Source organism: Notolepis coatsorum (assembly GCF_963971535.1).
Source record: "Notolepis coatsorum genome assembly, chromosome: 1".
Lineage (NCBI taxonomy): Eukaryota > Metazoa > Chordata > Actinopteri > Aulopiformes > Paralepididae > Notolepis > Notolepis coatsorum.
This window is the reverse complement of record NC_140165.1, coordinates 27,042,289-27,069,559: the sequence shown is the minus strand read 5'-3', so window position 1 is coordinate 27,069,559 and position 27,271 is coordinate 27,042,289. Positions and strand designations below refer to the sequence as shown.

The following is a 27,271-nucleotide window of genomic DNA, read 5'->3' as shown; positions in this document are numbered from 1 at the left end:
GTGAAATGAGCCATAGTATTGTCTCCATAGCTATAATATAGAATATATATGAATGCTATATGAATGTGAGATGGTTCAGGACTCCTGGTCAGCTATTATTAAATATATCAACTACATATTGGAAACGAGGTTCATTGAAGGGCCTGCATTATGTATATTGGGCATATTGCCGGTGGAGGCTGAACTATCCTCGCATTTATGCTCTTGGATAAAGCTGGCCCTCATAACAGGATGTAGGATAGTATTGAGGCATTGGAAATCAACAGAGAAAATCAACTTCAGAGAGTGGAATGATGAGCTAGATTAGCCTCTTTTGAGCAACTTATACACAAAGTTAATAATAGCTTACATGTGTTCAAAAAGACTTGGGGTTCATATTTGAGAATGATAGGTAAATAAAAGTCAGGATATCTTAGGTCCAGCTTATACTCTCTGTACATTTTATAATTATACAGTAGATATGTCATGTGTAACCTTAACATGTAACGACTGATTATATGATCAATGTGAGGAATGTGCTGGACTTTATTTCAGTTTTTTTTTGTTTATTAATTTTTTTTATTTTTCAGGTTGGCTTTCCTATCCTTTTAGTTTTGTATCACAATGATGTGATGTGGAAAACATGTAAAGCAGGGGTCTCAAACTCGCGGCCCGCGGGCCAATTGCGGCCCGCTGGATGATATTTTGCTGCCCCCTACTTGACATCAAAGTTTAGTGTTAGTGCGGCCCGCGCGCAACTGTTTGCCGAGTCGTTGTGCGAGTTGGATGTTTTATTTATTTTATCACTTGTAGGCTACCATAGCGCAGGCTCATGACAGCAACGTTACGTTAGTGACTTGGTTGAAACGTGATTCCAGAGTGATACCAAGTGGAAGGAAAATATATCCAGTGCGTATGGCAGGCATTCTCGAAATTCTCCGCTGTCTCCTCTGCAAGCAGTGCTCTGCCTGTCTGTGTGTGTCTGGCTACTCTGGTCCAATCACATTCAGCGTCCCGTCAGCGTTTTTCCCTAACCTCGTTCCCAGCTTTATCTCGAGAGATAAAGCCTGGTAAAGCACTACGGCCGAAAGTGGGAATCGGATAGGAAGTCCCGCCCCTGAAAATGCACTCCCCCCAGAAACAACCTCGTTATCGCCTCCCTCGATGTACGAGCGTCTGCTTGTTGTTTGTTTCCCTGGGGACTATAAACAGATCAGGCCAGGGGTGCCCGGAAACCGGAAAGCCTGTAGCCGGTATTTCTGTATTTCCGATTAACACTTTAGGAGGCATAGCTTTACCAGCCTAGTTTTCCCCCCCACCCACAGTCTGCGAATCAGAGCAGAGTAGGGCAGGTTTTCACGGAATGAGTGTTGTCTCTTTCAGCGGGTCCGAGTCAGAGCGAGTTGACAGCGCATCTACAGGTAGTCTAATCTGCAGGTACTGTAGCTAGTAACCTCGTTCCCAGTTTTACAGTATCTCCGTGAGATAAATGTAGCTAGTAGCCTAGTTTCGCCAGCAGGCAGTTAGTAGAAAAAGATGGCATGCTCATCATGCTGAATGGACTGAAAAATATGCGTGCATCCTCCCAGCACCAAACTAATGTGCCTAATTATGCCAAGAAACGGTAGCTCTTGTGAAGAGTGGCATATTTGAAACGCCACTACGAAACAAAACAGTTATTTTTATGCAGCCTTTCCTCAAAATTCTGTGCTAAGAACCACAAAAATAAATGGAATGAAATCATCATATCAAGCTGCAAGCAGAATTATTGTTAAAGCTATGTCACAACCAGAAAAAGCAACCAAGTCCTCACTCAGTGGCATGGGTGTTGGCTAAACACAAGAAGCCATTCTCTGATGCATACATAATAAAATAATGTATGACTGAAGTGATGGAGACCATGTTTGAAGGCAAACAAAAGCAAATCCTCCTCAGATAGCACAGCAACCAGAATAACTGAAATACTGGCTGATGATTTGATTAAACAGCTTTGTTATAGAATAAAAAAAAATGCACAGTGCATTTCCATAGCTGTGGATGAGTCCACTGACACCACTGAGAATGCGCAGTTGCTGGTGTTTGTGAGGTTTTAGTGAGTTTGTGAGAAGATTGGATCAGTTGTACTTTTATTTTTGAATACTTGAAACCCTTTTTTTGTGGAATATTTGATGCGGCCCAGCCTCACCCAGACTCTACCTCCAGGTAAATTGAGTTTGAGACCCCTGATGTATGAATAATGGAAAATGCAATACAAAATTATATAGATATAGCTCTGCAAACGCATCGTGAAAATGGACAATGGAAAGCTGGCCCATTGACTACAGGATGAGGATAATAGCTGGCGCTCAAAGTGTTAAGTATGCTTTTTTTGTTTTTGTTTTTACTTGGGACAGCTTGAGTGTTTGATTCCTTACTCAGTAGGGATGGGTACCTTTCACATTTGAACCGATACCTGTGAATCGATACCGGTACCCAACGGTACCTTTTTTCGGTACTTTAAAAAAAAAATAAAAAAAAAAATAAAAAAAAATATTTTTTATTCATTTTTTTTTTTTACTTTTTTCTTTTCATGTCAACGTTCACACGCACAATATATGCTTACCTAGGATTTGACTTGATTCAACAACAAAGCAGTCGGAGCAATGACAAGCCGAAAACTGTCGAAATTAAATTTACCTACCTCAGTCGTAAAAAAAAATCCAAACTTCAAATAACTACAATTTCGACAGTTTTCGGCTTGTCATTGCTCCGACTGCTTTGTTGTTGAATCAAGTCAAATCCTAGGTAAGCATATATTGTGCGTGTGAACGTTGACATGAAAAGAGAAAAGTAAAAAAAAAATTAATAAAAAATATTTTTTTTAATTTTTTTTTCGGTTTCTCACTTGATTCGATACTCGGTAGTACCGACGTGTTTCGGTTCGGTACCTCAAAAGTACCGAATTCGGTACCCATCCCTAATACTCAGTCTGAGACGGGACCCAGGCTTTAACCTGTTAACCCTTTACTACCACACTACCAAAGGGTTAACCCTTTCACTGTGACAATACAGAAGGTTAACCCTTTCATTGTCACGCGACAAAGGGTTAACCCTTTCACAACCACACTACAGATGGCCGTGGTATTAGTAGGTTAACCCGTTAACTAGGGCTGGGCGATATGACGATATTATATAAATATCGGGTACAGTTCATTAACGATACACTTTTTAAACGTATCGTGGATATCGTGATGTTTTGCCCAAGAGGCTTGTGTCGCGTCAATCTGGTCCACACGTTGACACTTTTGAACAGCGCCGCCCCACACACACACTACTGCATCAAAAGTGACTACTTATGATAACAAAGGCATTCGTTTTGTGGCATTAACGTTATAATAATAATAATGCAGGACCTGTTCAGAGGTCTCTATATAGTTACACTTTCAATAACATCAGCGTATTTACATAGTGCCGACCGAGGTCGACCTAGATATAGCAAGCTCGTTCATATCTCAGCCCGTGCTGACTCAGTTGTGCCCATTCTGCGGTCTGTTAATAACGTTTTCAATCAGACAGATGTATGGAAAGGCTTTTATTATAACATCCGTTGAAGTAAAATCATTATGCCTCCAGTCGTTTAGTCCTTCTGCGGAGCTAAAAGCTAAACGTCGGCCGCGGCGAGCTGCCATTGTTATTGTCATTGAGCTCTCCAATGGCGGAAGTAAAAAATAAATACGCGCTTTCCGATTGGTGCTAAGAACAGCAGGGCGGGTGCAAGCGATGTGACGTAATTGGCAGACGCGACTGTCAATCAAAATGATTCTGTTTGCCGACTGAATGAATGAGAACGTTATTAAAAGATTGCAGCATGGGTACAAATAATACAGTACAGCTCAATACAACAACAGTCAACAGCGGACTGGAGGATGCAGACCAGAGAAAGACTTTCGTCTTGTTTACATCAGGGTCCCCCATTTTCAATTCATCATATTTCATATCTAAATCATATAATATCTCATTGCTAAATATATGCAATATATAATCTAATAATCCAATAATCTAAATCTAATATATAATATAAAAATGCTAAATGCATGGGTATTTTATTTTGTCTTTAATGTTAGCTTGCAAACTCAAATACTGTCTTGGTAAGCCTCATAATGAATTTTGGGGAAAAAAAGAAAAACATCGTGATGCGTATCGTGTATCGCCGAAAGGTCAGAAAATATCGTGATATCATATTTAGGCCATATCGCCCAGCCCTACCGTTAACCCTGCAGAAACCCTAGGGGACAGTGTACCTTCTTGCTGGCCAGGTCAACGTCCAGCTCGTCTTCGCAGTCCTCGTCCTCCATCTGCTCCTGCATGTCCTTCATCTTGATGAGCAGCTCGGCCTTGGGAGCAGACGTGCTGTAGTAGGACGAGCTGGGCACCAGGGAGGCTGAGGCACACACCCTATCCTCATCACGCCTGATGAGAGCACACACACACACACACACACAAACACACACACATCATGGGTTATCATATGAGATAGACCGTGCTTGTTAGTCTATGCGCCAAGACATGACACATTTTGTGAATCAGCCACAGTGGTGGTTGGTGGATACACGGGGTTTCAACAGCCAACATCTACCAGTAGAGACATTGTAGTCGGTCTGCCATTTGACCACTAGGGGGCAGGCGATGTCAAGGCTGAGCAGACTCAATCTCTGGAACCCTGTTTCTTACTCACCAAATGATGTTGTTGATCGATCGGTACAGTCCTGATCGGTAGAGTCCTGATCAGTAGAGTCCTGATCGGTAGAGTCCTGATCAGTAAAGTCCTTTCTCAGCACAAGCCATGCTGTTCCTCATACCAGCTCCGGATAGTTAGCCACACAAACCAATGCAAAGTTAATGGGGTCGAGCTCCTGTCTGTACAAGCCGACTTACTCCACGGTGCACACAAAGTAGATTTCAGTGAGTCTCGGTCGGCTTGTACGACAACATCATTTGGTGAGTAACAAACAGGGTTCCAGAAATCACAACTATCTTTTTGTGCCTGAAGTTGGACTGTGAGGAGAAAGGACTGATCAGCAAGATGCATCTAAGTGAATTTGAAAGAGTGATCAAGTCCTCTCAGGTGGCGTTTCCTGAGACAGAATCTTAAAAGGAACACGCCAACATTTTGGGAAATTAGCGTATCGTTTTCTCCAGAGAGAGACAAGAAGATAGATACCAGTCTCCTCTCTGTGCGTTCAGTAGAAAGCTAAAATTGGAAGCGGACATGACCAGTTAGCCTTCGGGAGAGGTGTTAGTTGGACAATGCCTAGGCTAATCGGTCATGTCTCCTTCCATTCATTGTGCTAAGCTAGGGTAACATGCAGCCAGATAGCTTTCTACTGAATGCACAGAGAGGAAAACTGGTATCTATTTATTGTTTATTAAAAAGGATCCCCATTAGCTGATGGCACCAGCTAGTCTTCCTGTAGTCCGAAGTCCCACATATCAATATATACACAAACTCGTATACACACACATAATATAATATAACACACACACACACACACACACACACACACACACACACACACACACACACACACACACACACACACACACACACACACACACACACACACACACACACACACACACACACACACACACACACACACACACACACACACACACACACACACACACACACACACACACACCTAACCTCCTGTCTCTCTCTGGAGAAGACGCTAAGCTAATTTCCCAAAATGTTGGCGTGTTCCTTTAAGGTTCTGCAGCTTTATGTGTATCACTCTGAGGGTTCTTGACAGAAGAAAAGGCTGAGAACCACTGAGTCAGAACCCAGACGTATAGCCCACCTTTCCTCAGGCTGTTTGGCGCCGGCATTGGTGGAACCTCTCCGACGCTGGAGGGCCCCCTCCAGCAGATGCTCTCCCTGGGGGAAGAGGCCCTTCATCAGGTCCATGGTGGTCTTCATGCGACTCTGGTCCAGGATGTCGGCCAGAGACTTGTCCTTGTCCATGATGTCCCTCGCCAGCTCCTCTCGTTTGGCGTCCTCCTCTGACCGCCGGGCGCCCGTGGAGACGGTTCCGTGATCAGTCCCGGGGAGGGAGGGTGACGGGCCACGGCCGCCTGGAGCACTCTCCACCTTCGGCGGGCCCTGGCGCGTGTAGGCACTGAACAGGGAGGCCGGGTGCCCTGAGGAGGCGGAGCCTAAGCAGGCGAGTTGGGGGGGGCGGGGCCCCTGAGACACGCCGGAGACGGCCTCGCTGTGGGCCAGGTAGCCACGGCCCTCTCGCTCCAAGCTGCTCTCGGCGTGGACGATCTTCACCGGAACTTTCCTCACCGCACTGTTCACTTCCATCACCTCACTGCTTCCATTCCCAGGCCTGGTGGGTGTGTTACTGAGACGCCACAAGACACAAACATGGTTTCACCACAAACACAAACATGGTTTCACCACAAACACAAGCATGGTTTCACCAACAACGTTATTCATACTATAGGACATCAAATCAAGCCCCCCCTCCCTCTGTTTTCAAAATGAAATGTTTTAGAATATTTATCAAAATTCTGAAGATAATGCAAATGTTTTATCCAAAGCGACTTACAAATTGTGTACAACAAGTCAGCAGGAAAAGTACAACTCTGGCGGCTAAGGGTAAGTGACTTGAGTCAGTGCATACGTAGTATAGACATTATCATAGTAGGTAGCAATATAGGCATAGTAGATTACTTAGTAGAAAAGTACATAATAGTAAAAGACAGAAAGGTTTATTATTAAAAAAAAAAAAATTTAAAGAAATTATAAAAAGAATTGGGCAGGTTTCAGCTGTCCCGACTGTGGTGGGAAGTTCATTCCACCATTGTGGAGCGAGGACCGAAAATAGCCTGCTTCGCTTTGAGGAGCCCAAATAGGTGTGGGTCTCAGGCAGTGTAGCAAGTGTAGGGGTCTTGAGGGTGTGTAGGGTGTCTAGTTCAAATCAAATCATGTTGACAAAGGAAAGATGGGAAGGATTAAGGCAGGGGAGGAGTTTGTAACAAAAGGTCATAGCGGTCTGTATATGGCTTAAAAGAACACGCCAACATTTGGGGAAATTAGCTTATCCTCTTCTCCAGAGAGAGACAAGAAGATAGATACCAGTTTCCTCTCTGTGCGTTCAGTAGAAAGCTATCTGGCTGCACGTTAGCCTAGCTTAGCACAATGAATGGAAGCGGACATGGCCGGTTAGCCTAGGCATTGTCCAACTAACACCTCTCCCGAAGGCTAACCGGCCATGTCCGCTTCAATGGTGGTGGTGGGTTTTGTTCTACAATGTGACTTTTTTCCTATATTCCTTTGATTTCATTTGACTTGTCTCTTTTTCTGTGAAGTGTCTTTGAAAAGCGCTTTTAAATAACACATGTATTCATAATAATAATAATAATAATAATAATAATAATAATAATAATTATTATTATTATTATTATTATTATTATTATTATTATTATTATTATTATTATTATTATTATTATTATTATTGTTATTATTATCATGGCAGTTGGTGGCTCAGAAAGGGGGGAAAACTAATTTAAACTGCATCTAATCATCTAAATGTATTTATCTATTTATTAATGACATTCAGACCCTATTTTTCCTGCCTCCCATGTCAGAGATGATCATTGACCTGTTTTACTGAGATCATCTCAAGCCTGTACTCCTTGCACGGGCCTCTAGTCGTAAAATGGTGGCATGGGTAAACAAAGCTTAAAGTAATGATGTGAGAGGAGAAGAGGAGAGAGAGAGAGTTATAAGCTGCTTACCTGGCTGGGGCGTCGTCCTCCTGTGTGGACGCGGTGGCTGGCGGTGGCTTGTCCGTCAGCCTTTGTGGGGCAAACTGTGGAGAGGGAGACCGCCCTCCATCTGCCGAGGGAACGGACAGATCTGTCCTGGAGGAGAAAGTCAAGGAGGAGGAGGGTGTCCTGGAGGAGAGAGTGAAGGAGGAGGAGGAGGGTGGTGGTAATGGCTTGGTGGTGGCGGTCGGCTGTGCCCTGCCCTCCACTTTTCCTAGTTCTTTGCAGGCGTCCGAAGATCCGTAGGTCTTCTGGAGGCAGGAAGATAGAGCCTGAGCAGGGCCCGCTGAGGAGCCAGGACATCCCACTGAGGAGCCAGGACATCCCTGGGCAGGGCCCGCTGAGGAGCCAGGACATCCCACTGAGGAGCCAGGACATCCCTGGGCAGGGCCCGCTGAGGAGCCAGGACATCCCACTGAGGAGCCAGGACATCCCTGGGCAGGGCCCACTGAGGAGCCAGGACATACCACTGAGGAGCCAGGACATCCCTGGGCAGGGCCCGCTGAGGAGCCAGGACATCCCTGGGCAGGGCCCGCTGAGGAGCCAGGACATCCCTGGGCAGTGGCGTCTTGCTGGGCATCAGGACTGTGCTGGGGCTGGTGAATCGTGGCTGGCTCTGCCTGGATGCCAGGCAGGAATTCCTGGGAGGAGAAGGAGGATGTGGTTTTGAGGCCTAAATGGGGCCTTGGGGCCTTGTTTTGGGAAGGCTGTGTTGGGTGCTTGGAGCCAGCACTGGGGCTGTGGTGGCTGGGAGCACCCGCAGGGACCACGGCGAGGGAGGGCCTGGCAAGCTCCGGCTGGGGCCTGTGGTCGGAGAGGCCTGTGAGCGGAGCGTCTCTGGCCTGGGTGGTGTCGCTCCTGGGAGTCCAGTGAGAGGGCTGTGGCTGCTGGTCGAGTGGGGATGGTTGGTATCGTAATCTGCCCTCACTTTGCCCTCTGGAAGAGGCAGAGAAATACCACCATGTCAAAATACAGCAATCAATCAGTAAAGCTAACCAATCTGACACATGAATTAATGAATGAATCAATAAATTAATGAATAGTTTATTTCGAACAATTAAATAATCAAAGAAATAACAATGAAAAAGAATGTGCTGTGAAAAGAAAAATAATAAAGTACGATAAAATAATAATGAAACTAAAAGGAAATTGGAAGCAAGATACTTATCAGGTCATAGCCCTTACTGAAATAAATCCTTAATTGTTTTCCAGTCTTTCATCTTTCAATATATCCATCACTTCATCATTAGACTTACATCCAAGTACAGCTTCAAACACAGTGTTCAATTGTCTTACAACTAAATCATCTGTAAACTAAATCACTTGACGATCAGTCAATCGGTCAAGTTAATATACAATATTTACTGTTAATAAATAATAAATGACAGACAAGTGAATTAGTCATTTACAAAAGGAACATTAGAATTCAACGCTATCCTATGCGGCCCACTACTGTCTACTGCTAACAATAAGTTATCTTAAAATAACACGCCAACATTTGGGGAAATTAGCTTACAGTCTTCTCCAGAGCGAGACAAGAAGATATATATTGATTGATTGAAAACTTTATTAACAGATTGCAGAATGGGTACAATACAGTACAGCTCAATACACACAATTGTTAAGGGGATGCAGACCAGAGAAAGACTTTCGTCTTGTTTACATCAGGGTCCCCCATTTTCAATTCATCAGGATATTCATATACCAGTTTCCTCTCTATGCCTTTAGTAGAAAGCTATCTGGCTGCATGTTAGCCTAGCTTAGCACAATGAATGGAAGTGGACATGTATGGGTAGGCTTCGGGAGGTGTTAGTTGGACAATGCGTAGGCTACCCGTACATGTCCGCTTCCATTCATTGTGCTAAGCTAGGCTAACATGCAGCCAGATAGCTTTCTACTGAACGCACAGAGAGGAAACTGGTATCTATCTTCTTGTCTCTCTCTGAAGAAGACGGTAAGCCAATTTCCTGAAGGTATTTGACAGTAAATTAATGAATTTAATTCGACCTTATAAAGATGAATTGTTTCTTTAAGCGTCTATGGATGAATCTCACCCATTGGAAATTTACTGGGAAACACCTTATCTGAGATTATTCGGAACACCTGCACTCCCATCTCAAGCCGTATAGTGAACCATTGTTCCTCAAGGCTCTCAAACGCCTGAGATTTTTTTTTTTTTTTTTTTTAAATCTTTTTCCCCCTCCTTTTTCCGATTTTTCTCCCATCCCACCCTTCCTGGTTGTTGCGCACTTTCCCCTACTGTTGGTCCGAGAGACCGGAGACTGTCACATGTTTTCCTCCGACACATGTGCAGCCAGCCAGCCGGCAGCCAGCCTGGCCGCGCAGATTCTCACTGGGAGAGTGTAACGTGTGGGAGGCCGCACTACCTCTCTCCAGATCCTACCCTTGCTGAGCAGGCACCCCGACCGAACTGTAGGGGTCGCTGTCCACAACGCCCAGGACCCACCCGCCAGCTTTCCCACCCTCTAATACTGCCAATTGTATTAGTGTGAACGGCCAGCCAAGCTGGTGACAACGCCGGGAGCTGGATTCGAACACGCGAATCCAGCATCTCCGGCATTGGTGACGAACGCAATCTCCGCTACGCCACCTGACCGCCTGAGAACATTCTTAAAATGTATCTTATTAAAACCAGATCGGACTGGATCTCAGGGACGTTTTGACTGGGTGAGGTTGGATCAGAGGTCAGTACGTATGAAAAGTGAAACTACTTCATGGGAGGAGTTTACGTGTATAAAATCTGCTGTCAGTCACTGCTCATTATTCCATCTGCACTGCATCCCATCTGTGGACCTCCTGCGTAAGACCACTTGCAGTGGAATCCTTTACCTGTGTGACTAGAATAAATCATCCTTCGTTATATTCTGAAATCTGACTTGGTCTCAATCTTATAATTATATCAGATCCACCTGTGTGTGTTATCTTCTACCTTTGTCCTACCGTTGCAGCAATCAACTAACATGCTTAGTGGTTCTTTCAGTAGCCTTCGGGAGAGGTGTTAGTTGGACAATACGTAGGCTACCCGTACATGTCCGCTTCTATTCATTGTGCTAAGCTAGGCTAACATGCAGCCAGATAGCTTTCTACTGAACGCACAGAGAGGAAACTGGTATCTATCTTCTTGTCTCTCTCTGGAGAAGACGGTAAGCTAATTTCCCCAAATGTTGGCGTGTTCCTTTAACTCATTGAGCGCCACGCTGTTTTTCCATCTGTACTGCCTGGCGCCAGCATTATTGACAATTTTCACGATGTTTGCGGACCCAACGTGTGTTCTATATTATTATAGCTATGGCGACAATAGTATGGCTCATTTGACAGGCACTATTTATAGTCCTGTCCTAGTCATCATCATCAACCTATTTTACTGAGAGGTTTATTATCATCAACCTGTTTTAATGAGGTTTATTATAATCACAACCTGTTTTAGTGAGAGGTTTATTATCATCACAACTTATTTTACTGAGAGGTTTATTATCATCATCATCCTGTTTTACTGAGAGGTTTATTATTATCTTCATCAACCTATTTTACTGAGAGGATTATTATCATCATCATCCTGTTTTACTGAGAGGTTTATTATCATCATCATCATCATCATCATCATCATCATCATCCTATTTTACTGAGAGGATTATTATCATCATCATCCTGTTTTACTGAGAGGTTTATTATCATCATCATCATCATCATCATCATCATCATCCTATTTTACTGAGAGGTCTATTATCATCATCAACCCGTTTTACTGAGAGGTTTATTAGCATCATCAACCCGTTTTACTGAGAGGTTTATTATCATCATCATCAACCTGTTTTACTGAGAGGTATATTTGATCCTCATTAGTGGTTACCATGGTAGCGATTGCTACTCCCGCCTGTGAACCTGACTTAGGTAAAAAGCTTTAGGGAAAACATTCCTCAGGTGAGTGTGAGACAATGTTTACTAGTCCAGCCAGGGGACATGGGCCACGAGAGTAATAAGAGCCAGAGCGAGAGAGAGCGAGAGCGAGAGCGAGAGCGAGAGCGAGAGCGAGAGCGAGAGCGAGAGCGAGAGAGAGAGAGAGAGAGAGAGAGAGAGAGAGAGAGAGGCAGAGAGAGACAGGGAGAGACAGGGAGAGACAGAGAAAGAGAGAGACAGACAGAGAGACAGACAGAGGAGGAGAGAGAGGCAGAGAGCGAGAGGGAGGCAGAGAGAGACAGAGAGATAGGCAGAGACAGAAAAAATAAAATAAATAAAATAAAAGGAATGGAGAAGTGTTTTCATCCACTAGTGTCTTGACTGAGCATATTAGCCAACAGGTAAATGTTGCACTTGCTATATTTATTTGGACTGTGAAGGTTAGTTTACGACATTGGTAATGTTTGTAAACACTGGAGAAAAACAGACCTAAACTCTGTGTTAAAGTGTTAAAAATACAAATGATTTAAAACAAGACTAGGCAAGCCAGATCAGATCAGACCAGACCAGACCAGACCAGGACAGGCCAGATCAGACCAGGACAGATCAGACCAGGACAGATCAGACCAGACCAGACCAGACCAGACCAGACCAGAACAGACCAGACCAGACCAGACCAGACCAGACCAGACCAGACCAGACCAGACCAAGCCAGGCCAGGCCAGGCCAGGCCAGGCCAGGCCAGATCAGACCAGACCAGACCAGGACAGATCAGACCAGACCAGACCAGACCAGACCAGACCAGACCAGACCAGACCAGATCAGACCAGACCAGACCAGACCAGCCACAGCATTCATGCCAGTGTTTCAATAATGGAAAGTCAGTCATGTGCAAGAATGTCACCAACTCATGTCTATTAATTATTAAAATTATTATTAAAATAAAACCTAAAATGTATGATGTTCACAAACAGAGATAATGCACTCTAATGTTTTCCTGATGGGGGTAGAGCTTGACATAAGTGCAGGAATGTAAGTACCTTGGTGTCATTCTAATCTAGACACTACGCTCTGATTTAAAAATCATGTGGAAGAAAGTCACAAACACGGTGAAATTCAATCTGAGTAACTTCTGGCAAATCAGGTCATCTCTGCCAGTAGACGCGGCAAGAATGTTCAGGCATTCAATGATCTACGTGTTGAGTATTGTTTCACAAACTGGTCTCCCACAGGTGTACAGTAACAATACTCAAACCAATTGAATCACTTAAAAAAAAAAAAAAAATTATTCGACAGGAAACTCTAATGAGTTTTGATCATTTTACAAACTTTAAATAAGCGTGTTCCATGTATAAGATCTTGAATGGACTTGTACCCCCCTCCAAAGTTAATTCATTATACCACCACCAGGGCCACTCTGAGGGTGCTTTCACATATAGTTTTGGTGGACTCGGTGCGGTTCTGGTGGTGAAGTTACAACATTGTTGCATTCATCATTTGGTTCGTCTGCATTCACACAGCAATTTGTCAGGCGCACCAAACTATCTGAACAATGTCACGCGGTCGAAAAGGGCGCTCGTCTATTGGACAATAGAGAGTGGAAATGTGTGTGTGTGGCTGCGAGCCTGTGTGTGCGCGCGCGCGCGTCTGTGTGTGCGGACTGATAGTGTTGTTTTGCAGTGAATGCCGCTCGTGCGGTAAGAATAATAATAAGCCGGGTGTTCCTTCGACCCAAGATGCACAGTTATATAGATAGATAGTGTTGTTTTGCAGTGAATGCCGCGCGCGGTAATAATAATAATAAGCACTTCCTATATTTGGTCCGCATTTGGTCCGATGAAGCGAACCGAGACCTATGTTTTTGGTCAGACCAGAGTTCGCGTGTTTGGTCCGCGGACCGAGTTTGACGCGCATTCACACAAACCCCAAAAAGCGGACTATCGAATTCTGGTCCGATAGTCCGGACCAAACAGCCCCTGTGTGAAAGCGACCTGAGAGGGGACTGTGAGGTGACCTATAGACACACCACTTATGGCCAAACAGTGTTGTCAGTACTAAAGGGTAGTAACATCTATAAGAGAATGCCCCACATACTCCACCTTTAAAAGTCTGAAGGCTTGTAATAACTTTTAAACTGTAGTAGAAAGTACGTGGGCCATTGTGTGTCCCAGTGACTTGAACTGTCCCAGTGACTTGAACTGTCCCAGTGACTAACTGTCCCAGGCGGCAGGATGGGGAAACTCAACTGGGGTTACTGTTTTTCTTGTGCATGGACTGATCCCATAACTATTTTATGTGCATAGCACTTGATACATGTATGCTGCAACTACATTATGTGTTGATGATACATTTATTAATTACAATAGTACGTATATGATTACAATCTGTATATATGACATTTGACAAAATGCGTACATACAGTAGCTACATCTATGTATGCTTATCCATTGCAATAGCTTGTGCAATACTGACACTTCTGTGCAAAAGGGCAATGTGCAATCTACAATGAACATGCAATCTATTCCAGCCCTTTACAATTCAAGTGCAATAAAATTAGCACATTAGCACTTTAACACTTGGTACCTAAAGCACTTTAACCTCTTATTAAGCCCTAGCCATATTTTCAGAAAATGCGCCTAAAAGTACATACCCAAGTAAATGGAAGATTAAGTTCTACAAGATCCGTTTGCATGTTCCTGGTAACTAGGGACATCTATGGACCTCAGGGAATGTATTCACAGTGTCCGAAATATTGTGTCTGTTACTATGCTTGAGTACATTTTAATGAACCAACGGAGAATATCAATTATTATTATTATAGACGCGAGACATTCTAACGACAAACAAACGTAGTGCTGAAAATATACACTTTGACTGCTGTATTGATAGGGTTAGGGTCTTTACTCTTGGCTAAATTTGAAAAAGAAACGCAACATTACTTAATACGGACTGTATTGATCTATTTATGACGTGATATTAATCTTGTACCGGCACCGGGCGATCGGGCTTAAGAGGTTAAAAGAATCATCTTCCTATTTAGCGTTTTGTCTCCCCACATCACACATATTGTGTTGTCATTGTTTGTTTCATTTATTGTCAGATGTTTATGGTTGTGAAGTTTGTGTAGTTTAGTAACTTGTACATGTACTGTTGTCTGTTCTTGTGGTTATGACATTTATGTACATTTGTAATTGTCTGCTCTGTTAACATCAACCTGCAAAGGGACTACAGGTGGAAATTAGCCTCTGGCTATAATCTGGCATATTTACATGAAAATGTTCATTAATATGTACTGTCCCGTTTTTTTCTTTTTTTTTTAATCAATCGGCTTCCAACGATTATGAAAACAAGATAATCAACCTGTTTTTAAGCCAGGGCATGTTGAAGGAAATCTACTGTTAAAAAGACACATTATTCTTTTTTATTATTATATATTTCTTTCGTTTTAAGTTCAATAAATGCACAATGTTTCCAAAATCAATGACCAAAATAATAAAGATGATGATTTTTGCCATAATCCAGCAGCCCCATTAATTAGGGACATTTTTGCCATAATCCAGCAGCCATATCAGTTGGGGACATTCTTGCCATAATTCAGCTAAATAATTATTTACATCAAACTCAGATAAAAAAAAAAATCCAGATTGGGGCTTTAATACTCATCATCTGAAAACAATACCATATCAACATAGCACTGAAAAGCATAACCCCTCGATTTCACTTATCATGGTAAAAGATCATGTAGGCAATAGATACTGTGAGTGTTGTATCAGTGTGCGTAGTAGATAGAGGGCACGGGGTGAGGTGACACCAGCCATATCACTCATCCTATTGTACCACACGTTTACGTACATCTATCTGGGTGTACTGTGCAAGTTTAAACAAAGATAACCATCACGCTCCAGATGAATCCCACCAACGTGGGAAACGGGTCGGAATAAGACGTACAATGAAAAGGAGGTCATAGTCCTTTGAGCTTAAAGGAACACACCAACAAACATTAAGGGAAATGTGCTTACTGTCTTCTCCAGAGTCAGACAAGAAGTGGACACGGACCACTAGCCTAGCTGAAATCTCCGGGAGAGGTGTTTTTGGCCAACTAGCTGGTTCATATCCGCTTTGTTTGTGCTAAGCTAGGTTAGCTTGCAGCTGGAAAGCTTTCTACTGAACGCACAGAGGAAATTGGTATCCATCTTCTTCTAACTCTGGAGAAGATGGTAATTTCCCATAATGTTGGCATGTTCCTTTAACAGACCAGCTACAGAATCTGATGTGTAAATAAGTCAGTAGGTATATATAGTGATGGGACACTTTACAGAAAACAAACAAACCTGATTAATTGTTCACATACAGTAACCTCTCAAATATCCCAAACCTGTAGGCAGACACGTATTCAACTAGTATTTGGCCTAAAGACGGCTTTCTTTGGCCAAAGGCTGCACTCAGATCAGATGCATAATAGGTCTGATATGTGGGAGTCTTGGCAGAGCCTGAAGTGTGGCCACAGCAGTGGCCAGCAGTAGCAACCCCTCGCCAAATGCCAAATCCAGCCCACACACCAGAAAAGAGAGTATATACATTTGACGTAAAAAGTACAAGTATACAAATCTAATAATACTTGAGTAAAGTGCAAATCCCAAAAAACAGTACTTAAGTATTGTAACAAAGTACAATTACTCAAGTACTTTACATCCCTGCCTTTAAGTGTTCAGAGAACATGTTGGATGTCACACACAGTGAGGTGAGATGTTTGGTTGAATTCTCACCTGTTGGTACTTGTAGAACTGCTCTGCTGGCCATGTCTGGGCTCCATATTGGAGGGTTCAACAGGATCTCTCCATGGAACAGGGATACTCTGCAACAGAACGGGTAAAAGAAAAAACATGCAAAACATCCTGCTGCTTTAGAAACACAAGAACAGGAAATAACAGCATTTTTTGAATTTGCACGGAGACATTCATGTTGTCCACCTCTCTGATCGCTCAATTTAACACTTAAGGAACACGCCAACATTTTGGGAAATTAGCTTACAGTCTTCTCCAGAGACAGACAAGAAGATAGATACCAGTTTTCTCTCTGTGTGTTCAGTAGAAAGCTATCTGGCTGCATGTTAGCCTAGCTTAGCACAATGAATGGAAGCGGACATGTACGGGTAGCCTACACATTGTCCAACTAACACCTCTCCCGAAGGCTACCTGTACATGTCCGCTTCCATTCATTGTGCTAAGCTAGGCTAACATGCAGCCAGATAGCTTTCTACTGAATGCACAGAGAGGAAACTATCTTCTTGTCTCTCTCTGGAGAATACGATAGCTAATTGCCAAAATGTTGGCGTGTTCCTTTAAAGATCAATATGGGAAATACAAGGGGGGGGACAAATATTTAATAAAGATAATGTTGATAGCGGCCAGAAAAGCAATAACAAGACTGTGGTACAAAGAAGACCCACCGACAATAGCACAATGGGTAGGAATAGTGGAGGAGATACAGGATATGGAGAGGATAACACACATGCTGAGGTTACAGGAAGAGAAATTTGGAGAAAGATGGGGAAAGTGGGAGGATTACAAGGGGAACGAAAACGACATCACAGAGGAAGAACCAAATGCATCACAAGAGGGCGAAGGGTAAAGGAGGAAAGAGGTTCAAGGAGGGTCTCTGAACCCATGTCACACACTTTTGACTTAGTTAGCATTTTCTGATTTTATTTTTTATTTTCTTGGGTATTACAATTGTATTATATTTTTTGTACTTTATTATTTATGTCTGTTTAACAATGTTGTATTATGGGTTCCATTTTTGTGTAAGTGTTGTTTGTCTATAAATGTTAATAAAAATGTAAGTAAAAAAAAATAAAAAATCAATATGGGCTGGGGCTTACCGGTGCGTAGAAGTCAGCAGAGGGAGAGGACCGGGATCTCTCATGGATGCAGACTGCCTTCTCGTCTGTGTCCGTCTCCAGGATGTTCTCAGCCGAGTGGTACCTCCCCTGGGCCTTGGCGTCCGAGGTCTTCCTCTGTAAATTCCACGAGGCCTGGTACTCAGCGAAGGTCCCCAACCTCTGCTGCTCCAGCAACGCCCGACTACGCTCTGCACTGAGGCAGTCCGAGTTTGAGCCTGAACTGGGGTGGCGTTTCTGGGGCTCTCCAGAGAGAGCCCTCCCTCGGGCCTTGTCCCCCTCACCGGGGTCCGCCTGGCTCGGCTTGGGCTGGGGTCTGGAGAAAGCCGGTTTGTCCTCAAAGAACCTCCTCCGCTCTCCAAAGGATCCCGTTCGGGGCTCCGCCTCCACCCCCACCTTGTCGATCTTGTCCGGCTCAGAGAAGGAGTGCATCTTCTTGTTGAGGGGGAATCGCTTGCGGCCTCCGATGCGGGAGAGGTGTCCACTGGTGGTGGAGCCCGGTTTCCCCAACGGGGTCTCTGTTCCAGCAGGTTCCAAGTCTCGTCTCTGGAAAGACGTGGCCTGGAGGACCCTGGCCTGTGCCTCCTTCACGTGGTCCTTGTAGGTGGAGGAGGAGGTGGTCGAGGTGGAGATTTCCGTGGACCTCCACGCCTCCTCCTCCTCCACGCTGCCGCAGGTCAGAGTGGCTGCACTGCGGCTCTTCTGCAGCTGGGCGCGTTTCAACTGGATCTCGTTGCGGAGGGCGGTGGCGTAGCGGTCACTCCGGCGGCCCACTTTCCCACTTCCGGAAGCCGCAGGGTCAGCTGTATCCTGAGTGACGGTGGCACTCCCTGCGACATTAGTGGCTAGTTGCCTCTCAGCCAGGCTCCGGCTCTCTTGGGTCAGAGAGTGGAGAAGCGGGGTTTTCTGCGGGGAGATTCGGTGGTCATCTTGAGGCATCCATGGGTCCTGGTGCCTTGGTGGACCGACCTTATGGTCATTATTGTGCTGACTCAGGGACTGCCTTTTGATGTCATTAGAATGTCTCTCGTCTCTCTTCTGGCTGTCCTCTGAGCTGCTGCTGCTTTTACCAGACAGTCCAGAGGCTGAGCGCTCATGTAGCAGACCACTTCCCAGCATGGAAAGTCCATTGCGCTCCTTATTGTTGGCGTAAGGTAGCTGAGACTGAGGTAGAGGGTACTTAGGCATTAGGGAGCATATGGAGCCGCTAGCCCAGTGAGGCGTCTCAATGTCCCCCTTCCAGCCCTCTGCCTTCCCCTGCCTGACCTGGGGCTCGGCTTGGTGGCCTGGGTGTTTGGCTGTAATGCTGTAGTACTTGCTGTGTCCTCCGTTTTCAGCCCCGGAGCCTGTCAGGGATGCAGTGGAGTGCCTCACCTGTTTACGGCTAGAGGCGTTGGTGGGGAGATCCTGGAGGCTGCGGTAGTAGCTGCCCACACTCTGAGGCTTGGCTGTTGGGACCGACCTGGTCTGAAGGTAGAAAGGGCTTTCGTCGCTGTATTGCCTCTGATGGTTGGGCAGGTAGGCAAAGGAAGATTGTGTCTGTCTCACATCATTGCTGGATAGAGAGAAGAGTTTGTTGGGGTGGAGCTGGTTGTGATTGCAGTCGGCTGCTGTGCTAGGGTGGAGGAAGCCTTTTTTGGGTGGCGGGTTGTAGTTCCGTCTGGCCTCCGGACCTTTCTCGTTGTGGGGGGTGGTGTGGTGGGGTTTGTGGGCGCCGTGGTCGTTGGCCTCACTCAGCCCGTCTGCTCCTCTGCCCTGGCTCTTTGTGTGACGACCGCCAGGTCCATCCGAGTAAGGGAAGACCTTGGTGGCGGCGAAACTGTCGCTGCGCAGGGGCGGGTGCGGGGGAGGCGGAGACTTCTTCCTCTCAGGCAAGTGCCACACGGGGCAAACGTTTGCCCTACCTGCATTGGAGAACCCGCAACCGGGCTGTTCCTCTGCCCGAGGGCCCTCCCAGCCTCCGTTCCCCAGTGGCGGCTGCAGGTACCTGGGATGCTCGCCTGGAGGCCGAGGCCCCTCACTCTGGAGACCCTTGTAGAAGATGTTCTCGGTGCTCGTACCTTTCCCAGGGTCGGGTACAGGAGGACTGGGGCTGCTGGAGAAGCTGCTGGAGAAGCAGCTGAAGCCAGAGTCTCTCTTGCCCAACCCTCCACAAAGGGTCTCAGGGCTGCCGGCGAACTTTGTTGGGGAGAGGCGGGCCGGGGCATAGGGATAGGAGGGATGATCTATTCTCTCCATGTTAGTCACTGAGCTGAACTGGCTGCAGAGTTGACGCAGGTCACAGTGGTCCCCTTGGTTGGAGAGATCTTTCGATGAGGGCCTTAGAAAATAACACCAGAAGATAAACTTTTAAATGTTTCCAAGCTCTACCATCAGGCCCCCCCCCCCCCCCCCCCATCTCAAGAATGTGTCAAACAACATTGGTCGAGGATTCATAAACTACGCCTACATCAGTACTCGCTTGTTAAACCAGCCCATGTCCCCAACAATACACCAACAACATCAGATTGACACATTATAATTGCATCAATATGAATATGATAATCCAGCTGCATTGATTTGTAAAATTGCTAACCGATATTAATTGAAGTGAATAAAATTATTTAGGGAGCAGGGTTCCTTATAATCTCATATGTCATATGGTACCATAAAACCAGCCCGTTCTCACTGAAAATATGTAAATAAAGTACCAATTGACCACAGGAAAAAGGTACATAATGTACAAGTAATATATTTACGTATTGTGTACAATGTGTATGTATGTGTACATTATTCAAACTTTTCAGTATTCTTTTCAGAAAATGTAAAAGTTTGCCTGCTGGGGATTGAACCCAGGGCGTTACATTAGTAGGTGAGTGCTTTTACCTCTACACACTTTTCTTACAGTCTCACCTAAATCATAACCCTAACCTTTACCGTTAAACTAACCTTAACTTTATTTCTGTCTTGTTTGGTACATACGACTTTTGCTGATACAATACATATTACTTATACAATATGTAAATATATTACTTATGGCTATAATATATTACATTGTAAATCTTTCCCTGTAGATTAGTATTGTATTATGTTTACTGATGAGACTGCGTTGATAAAACTTTATTTTTAAAATGGCCAATATCGTCCTGATGTATTGGCAAACCAATATATCAGTCGACAACTAATCAAAATGAATCAAGCCAAACCAAAGCATGGTCAAAATATCAGGTTTTATGACACATCGAATCGTTAAATAATCTATTTGAAATCGGAACGACGTTGGAGTGAATTGTTACACCCCTAATACTGTCTCTGGGTACTTTTTTACACCCCTGAGTAAAAACCACAAAAGCCCATCCACAGTCGGCGCTATGAAGCCAGGCGTCACAACATGTAAGCGAATGAAAACGATGGGAACGGGGTAGTTAGGACGCGTTTGAGACAGCCTAAAATGTTCAACTTCCTACCTAGAAACGCTACCTATATAGGACGCTTCCTTGCATTTGAGACACAGAGTGGGTGTCCTGCCTGAGATCCTTAGCCCACCTAGCTTCATGTTTGGGCTGCCAGACGGGTGTGGGACTGGGGCCACTCTCAGTGGGCTCTGCCTCCTCTTCTGTCAGCTTGGAGGAGTGCCAGGAGTGAGGCCTTGACACAGGGTCAGTCTTCCTGTGGGACGGAGAGCCGAGCAAAACACGTTAAAAGACTATTCACACGGAAGCATGTTTTTAGGACAAATCTTTAGGGTAACACTTTATTTTATTAAATGGGCACTTCACCAAAAAACAATGCAGATTTATTTTGCATTGTTTTTGCATAGCTCACACACATCCAACTCTAAACTGTTTTGCACACATTCATTTAGTTTGACAGTTGAGTAAATTAGTTTGAATATGGCCACCAGTGATGTGATTGGCGACATTGAATCCTTGTGTTAATTACAGCTGAATGAAATTATAAGGTAGCAGTCCCTATTAGACAAGATATTGCTATTTTTTCATAATTGCATGGAGCTGGTACTCTCTATAAATGTTTAAAGTAACTAAATGTAAATGTGCAAAATAGTTTTTGGATATGGGTGTGAGATTATGTGAAAAAAGAATAGAGCATCAGCAAATGTCTTTTGTGGTGTCTACGGTAACGCAATTTTATTTTTGTATTCTGTTTTATAAATTTTTGTTTTGTCCATTATCATTACCGTTGTTATGGTTAGTACTATGTCCTGTGAAGTCCTGTCTATTGTTATTGTTGCTGTGTTGTGTTGTCTTGTTTCATGTGGAGAATCTTTTTTTTATAATAAATTGATAACAAAAATATTTAAGAAAATCAGCATTGTTTTTTGGTGAAGTGCCCCTTTAAGGAGCATATAGGGCCAGGGTTCCAAAAAACTGAATTATCCCTTTAACCCTGACTTTAACTGTTCCCGCTACTTACAACTTACACATTGTGTTGAAGTCTGTTTAAACTCCCCAATGACACTGACTGTCTACCAATGCACAGTATGTTTTAAGTACTTTTGATATTATCCAGACAACTGACACACTATTGGTGAGATGTAGGGAGGGATGCCATGGCTCTCAATATACAGTAATAATGTACCTATGGTATGCGATCCACAGTTCAATACGCACCTGTGAGTTGTGGCATTTTCAGTTTTGCAATTAAAGTTTGTGTTACTAGTTTCCATGCATTGTATTTCTCTCCCAATTGGCTGTGTGTGTGTGTGTGTGTGTCTGTCTGTCTGTCTGTCTGTCTGTCTGTCTGTGTGTGTTCTGGGATGAGGAAGCCCCTCCCTGTGAGTAAATATCCAATCACTGCTCAGATGTTGGGGTGACAGACAGCAACACTGGACCACCACCCAGCAACATCACTGTCTGTCTGGAAGCAAACTGTAGCATTTGTTTGTCCTCCTTACACACAAAATGTGTAGCGAAACTGAACCTAAACCGAACCAAAACATAATCCCAAAAACGGAGGTACGTATTGAACCGTGGGCTGACTGTAGGGAGGTGTAGTGGTTACTTCCTGGTCTATAGGGAGGTGTAGTGGTTACTTCCTGGTCTATAGGGAGGTGTAGTGGTTATGTCATTGTTGTTTCCCGCACGGTCCACCTCACTTGAAATTGCAATGTATTTTCAATGGACACATTTCTAAATCGTCTAGTTTAAAACAAATAAAGCATGAACATTGGCATGGTGTACCTTTCTGTGTGTATTCATCCACAATATATAGCTCAACATGAAACAATTCACAATTAATCATAAAAGTAGCAAAATAACAATGTTTTCATTCACTGAGGAACTACACTTCACTTCGGCGCTGCTGACTGACGTCACCACAGCGTAGACTCCTGGCTGCACTGAATGACTGGTAAGTGTAGTTCTTTTTTAATGACAAATTAAACAACCTTATAACTAATTTTATTTAAACCACAAATGCTTAAACAATAATGTTAGTGATAGAAGGGAACTCATTTTGTGCAAAAATGGAAAGCTTGCCAATGTTCATGAGGCAGAACAATTGACATTATTACAATAGTCGATAATACATTTTCCCAATGATAAATCCCTATACGGGTAGACCGCGCAGGAAACTAAAGTGACGTCAGACTACACCTCCCTATTGTTGCATCCCTAGTAGGGAACAAAATAAAGTGTTACCATTTCTAGCTTTTCACTAAAGACAGTCAAATAAAAACACAACACAAACATTGGTAGGGATTCTGTATCATCTTATCAACCAGTCTATTTATTTATGATCCACTATCAACACAAAACACACATGTACCCTTTGAATCGATTCTTCCTGGGATGCATGTCGAGAACGAGAATTATTAATAGTCAGTTTAAAAAAAAGAAATATATATATTACACTTGTGATGAAAACGATGTTCAATGTCATGAGTGGCACGCACGCACGCACACACACACACACACACCCCCGATCTTGCTTAAAATATGTCAATAAAGTACATATTACTGTATATAAAAAATGTAACGTGTGTATGTATTACAAATAAGTACATATTACATATTCAAATGTAAACCTTTTGAATATGGATTGAACCCTAACCCTAACTTTATGCCATAACTATTTAAGCAAATGTTAAAACTAACCAACTCTGTAATCATAGCTAGATAGATTGCGGTGAGAGCGCTCGCCTGCGACTGCAATGATTGTTGGTACAACTCCTGGGCCCTATTCCCCATACCTGGTTCAACTAAGTCGATCAAAAGTCCCATTACCCAGATTCAATTAACCAGATGTTTGAATCCAGGCTTTCCCTGTTCCTCGAACGCTGAATCAGTCTTGTTAATTCGAACCAGACTTGATACTCAGGATAATTGCGCGCGGCCGCCTCACCTGAAAAGACAGCAGGTGTCGATCGCAGAAATCCTGATTTTCTAACGGCATTGATTGATTGAAAACTTTATTAACAGATTGCAGAATGGGTACAATACAGTATGGCTCAATAGCTCGCAGACAAGTTAAATGCATAATCTATAGGCAAATTTTTTTGTCCCTCATTACCCCAATCAATCAGATTATATTTCTTTAAATGTGCCTGCTGGCAGTAGTAGGCTTAATGGAATGAATAATCGAATGATATCTTGCTAGCGAAAATAATTAGTTAAACTCTTTCAGAATAAGTAGATAAAAACAAGCCCAAAGAGTATATCTAATTGATACGAATTAATATATGCTTATGAGGATATCTGTACTGTATGTGCTTAGGTATCATGTACTATATAAATACATGGGTCCCAAAGTTTTCAAGGCGCGACCCCCGAAATAACGTGTCAGACAGGCTTGGAGGCTATACAGTTTCACTATTAATCAGGTTTTAATCTGTTTCGGACATCATCCATACAGTACATACATTAAATTGATACCAGTGACACCAGGCATGTTCATCACCCTCTTGTTCATGATCAGATAACAGTGCTTGAACAGAAAAATGCATTTTCTCAAATTCATTCATCAAAACGTCAAAGGCTTGCAATTGCTCATTCATTTTCTCAAGTCACGTCCACGTCATGAAATCCGTCAACAATCCACACATAAAGACGCTTCAATTTATGCTTGAATGAAACACAATCCGGGCGCTCCGTTAAGCAAATACATCCACAGCGGAGAATATGAAACAAATCAGAGCCAAACTTCCGATTCATTCATTAAAAATAACCCCTGTGGGATTCACATTTGCAATGCTCCGTTATTAAAATAACCACATAGTGTGTGTTGCGACTCGCGAGCGCCGTATCCGTATAACTATGACGTGCATTATTTAGGACAAAGTAAATCCATAGGCTGAATATGATTTATTATCAGCATTTTACGTGTATTATTTTACATTTCAAAAGCCCGCTCTAGAAAAACGAAGCACAAAAACATAATTCAGAATGGTATAATAATGGGATCTAGACTGTGAGGAAGGGAGCTGGCTTTTTTTTTGCGAGGGCGTGGCCAGGTTATCCAGCTAACTGAACTAAACCCTGTTCTGGACCAGGTTCAAACTTTCTGATCTGTTGCCATAGTGATTTAGACAATCGCAAGTCGGGGAACCGAAAGATCTGGCTTATGTCAAGTTATCCTGAAAATGATCCGGCTAACTCAGTTAGCCAGGTACGAGGAACAGGGCCCTGGTTTGTGCCGTTTGTTTTGGACTTTTGCTGATTCAATATTCAATATTATTTATGGCTATAACATACATTATGTACCGGTACCTTTTTTCCTGTGGTCGATTAGTACTTTATTTACATTTTCTGATGAGACCTTGTTGTGCAGCCCACACACACACACACGCACACGCACACGCACACGCACACACACCTAAACGCAGACATGGTAACTGAAAGTTGGAACACAGTCGACTTTATAACATGCATCTACCACAAACCCAACACAACCCAACACAACCCAACCCAACACAAAGCCAACCCAACACAAGACAACCCAACACAACACAACACAAAGCCAACACAACACAACCCAACACAAAGCCAACACAACACAACATCCACAAGAAGGTGTGTTTATGTTGAAAATAAATCCAACGTGACATTGATACAGATACTTCAGAACAATCCAGAAAGGAACACAACTAGCATACAGTACACACACACACACACACACACACACACACACACACACACACACACACACACACACACACACACACACACACACACACACACACACACACACACACACACACACACACACACACACACACACACAACTAGCGCACACACACAACTATCACACAACACATACACAAACTAGCACACACAAACAATAATATGAGATGGTGGAGGGATTACAAAGCACAACTGAACTTGGGTTCAAACTCAAATACGGTTGATGGGAGGTTGGTGGAAGAGAGGCTGGTGGACGGGGATATCGGTGGATGAGTGGTTGGTGGACTGGGATATATAGGTGGATGGGAGCCTGGTGGACGGGGATATCGGTGGATGAGTGGTTGGTGGATGGGGATATCGGTGGATTAGTGGTTGGTGGACAGGGATATAGGTGGATGAGTGGTTGGTGGACGGGGATATAGGTGGATTAGTGGTTGGTGGACAGGGATATAGGTGGATGGGTGGTTGGTGGACAGGCATATAGGTGGAAGAGAGGCTGGTGGACGGGGATATCGGTGGATGAGTGGTTGGTGGACGGGGATATAGGTGGATGGGTGGTTGGTGGACGGGGATATAGGTGGATGGGTGGTTGGTGGACGGGGATATAGGTGGATGAGTGGTTGGTGGACGGGGATGTAGGTGGATGGGTGGTTGGTGGACGGGGATATAGGTGGATTAGTGGTTGGTGGACAGGGATATAGGTGGATGGGTGGTTGGTGGACGGGGATGTAGGTGGATGGGTGGTTGGTGCACGGGGATGTAGGTGGATGGGTGGTTGGTGGACAGGGATATAGGTGGATGGGTGGTTGGTGGACGGGGATGTAGGTGGATGGGTGGTTGGTGGACGGGGATATCGGTGGATGAGTGGTTGGTGGACGGGGATATAGGTGGATTAGTGGTTGGTGGACTGGGATATATAGGTGGATGGGTGGTTGGTGGACAGGGATATAGGTGGATGGGTGGTTGGTGGACAGGGATATAGGTGGATGGGTGGTTGGTGGACAGGAATATAGGTGGATGGGTGGTTGGTGGACGGGGATATCGGTGGATGGGAGCCTGGTGGATGGGAGCCTGGTGGATGGGTGGTTGGTGGATGGGTGGTTGGTGGACGGGGATATCGGTGGATGGGAGCCTGGTGGATGGGTGGTTGGTGGACGGGGATATCGGTGGATGGGAGCCTGGTGGATGGGTGGTTGGTGGACGGGGATATAGGTGGACGGGATGGCTAGTATAAATACACGTCACCTCATCGAGCTTCGCAAAATCTTGGTGAGGAAGCTCCGGGCCACATGGACCTCGCTCTCTGACGGCATTGTGCTGCGTGATACAATGTCCACCATTTTCACACTCCTGGGTAGAGGAGGAAGGGAGACACAACCGGAAGTTAAATGAAAGTAGGGCTGGGTGATTAATCGATTTTCAATTTCAATTATAATTTTGGCTTCCCGCGATCATGAAAACAAGATAAGAGATAAAACAAGTATTGTGCCACATGCCGCGATGCTCTCCTTTTGTCTTGTTGTAAATGCAGCGCACCCTT

General features: G+C 44.3%; 1 protein-coding gene across 1 annotated transcript in view; it reads right to left on the bottom strand.

Annotated features, from left to right (window-relative positions):
* LOC311227837 (protein Shroom2-like) overlaps positions 1-27,271 on the bottom strand; it is a gene marked incomplete at both ends in the record, with an annotated part of 86,249 nt that overhangs the window by 3,284 nt on the left and 55,694 nt on the right. The window contains 6 exons of the mRNA XM_084313675.1: positions 4,260-4,428; positions 5,820-6,365; positions 7,765-8,730; positions 16,479-16,567; positions 17,594-19,931; positions 21,137-21,259. Of these exons, the coding sequence (XP_084169801.1) occupies positions 4,260-4,428; positions 5,820-6,365; positions 7,765-8,730; positions 16,479-16,567; positions 17,594-19,931; positions 21,137-21,259 (4,231 nt within the window). The remainder of the gene's footprint in view (positions 1-4,259; positions 4,429-5,819; positions 6,366-7,764; positions 8,731-16,478; positions 16,568-17,593; positions 19,932-21,136; positions 21,260-27,271) is intronic.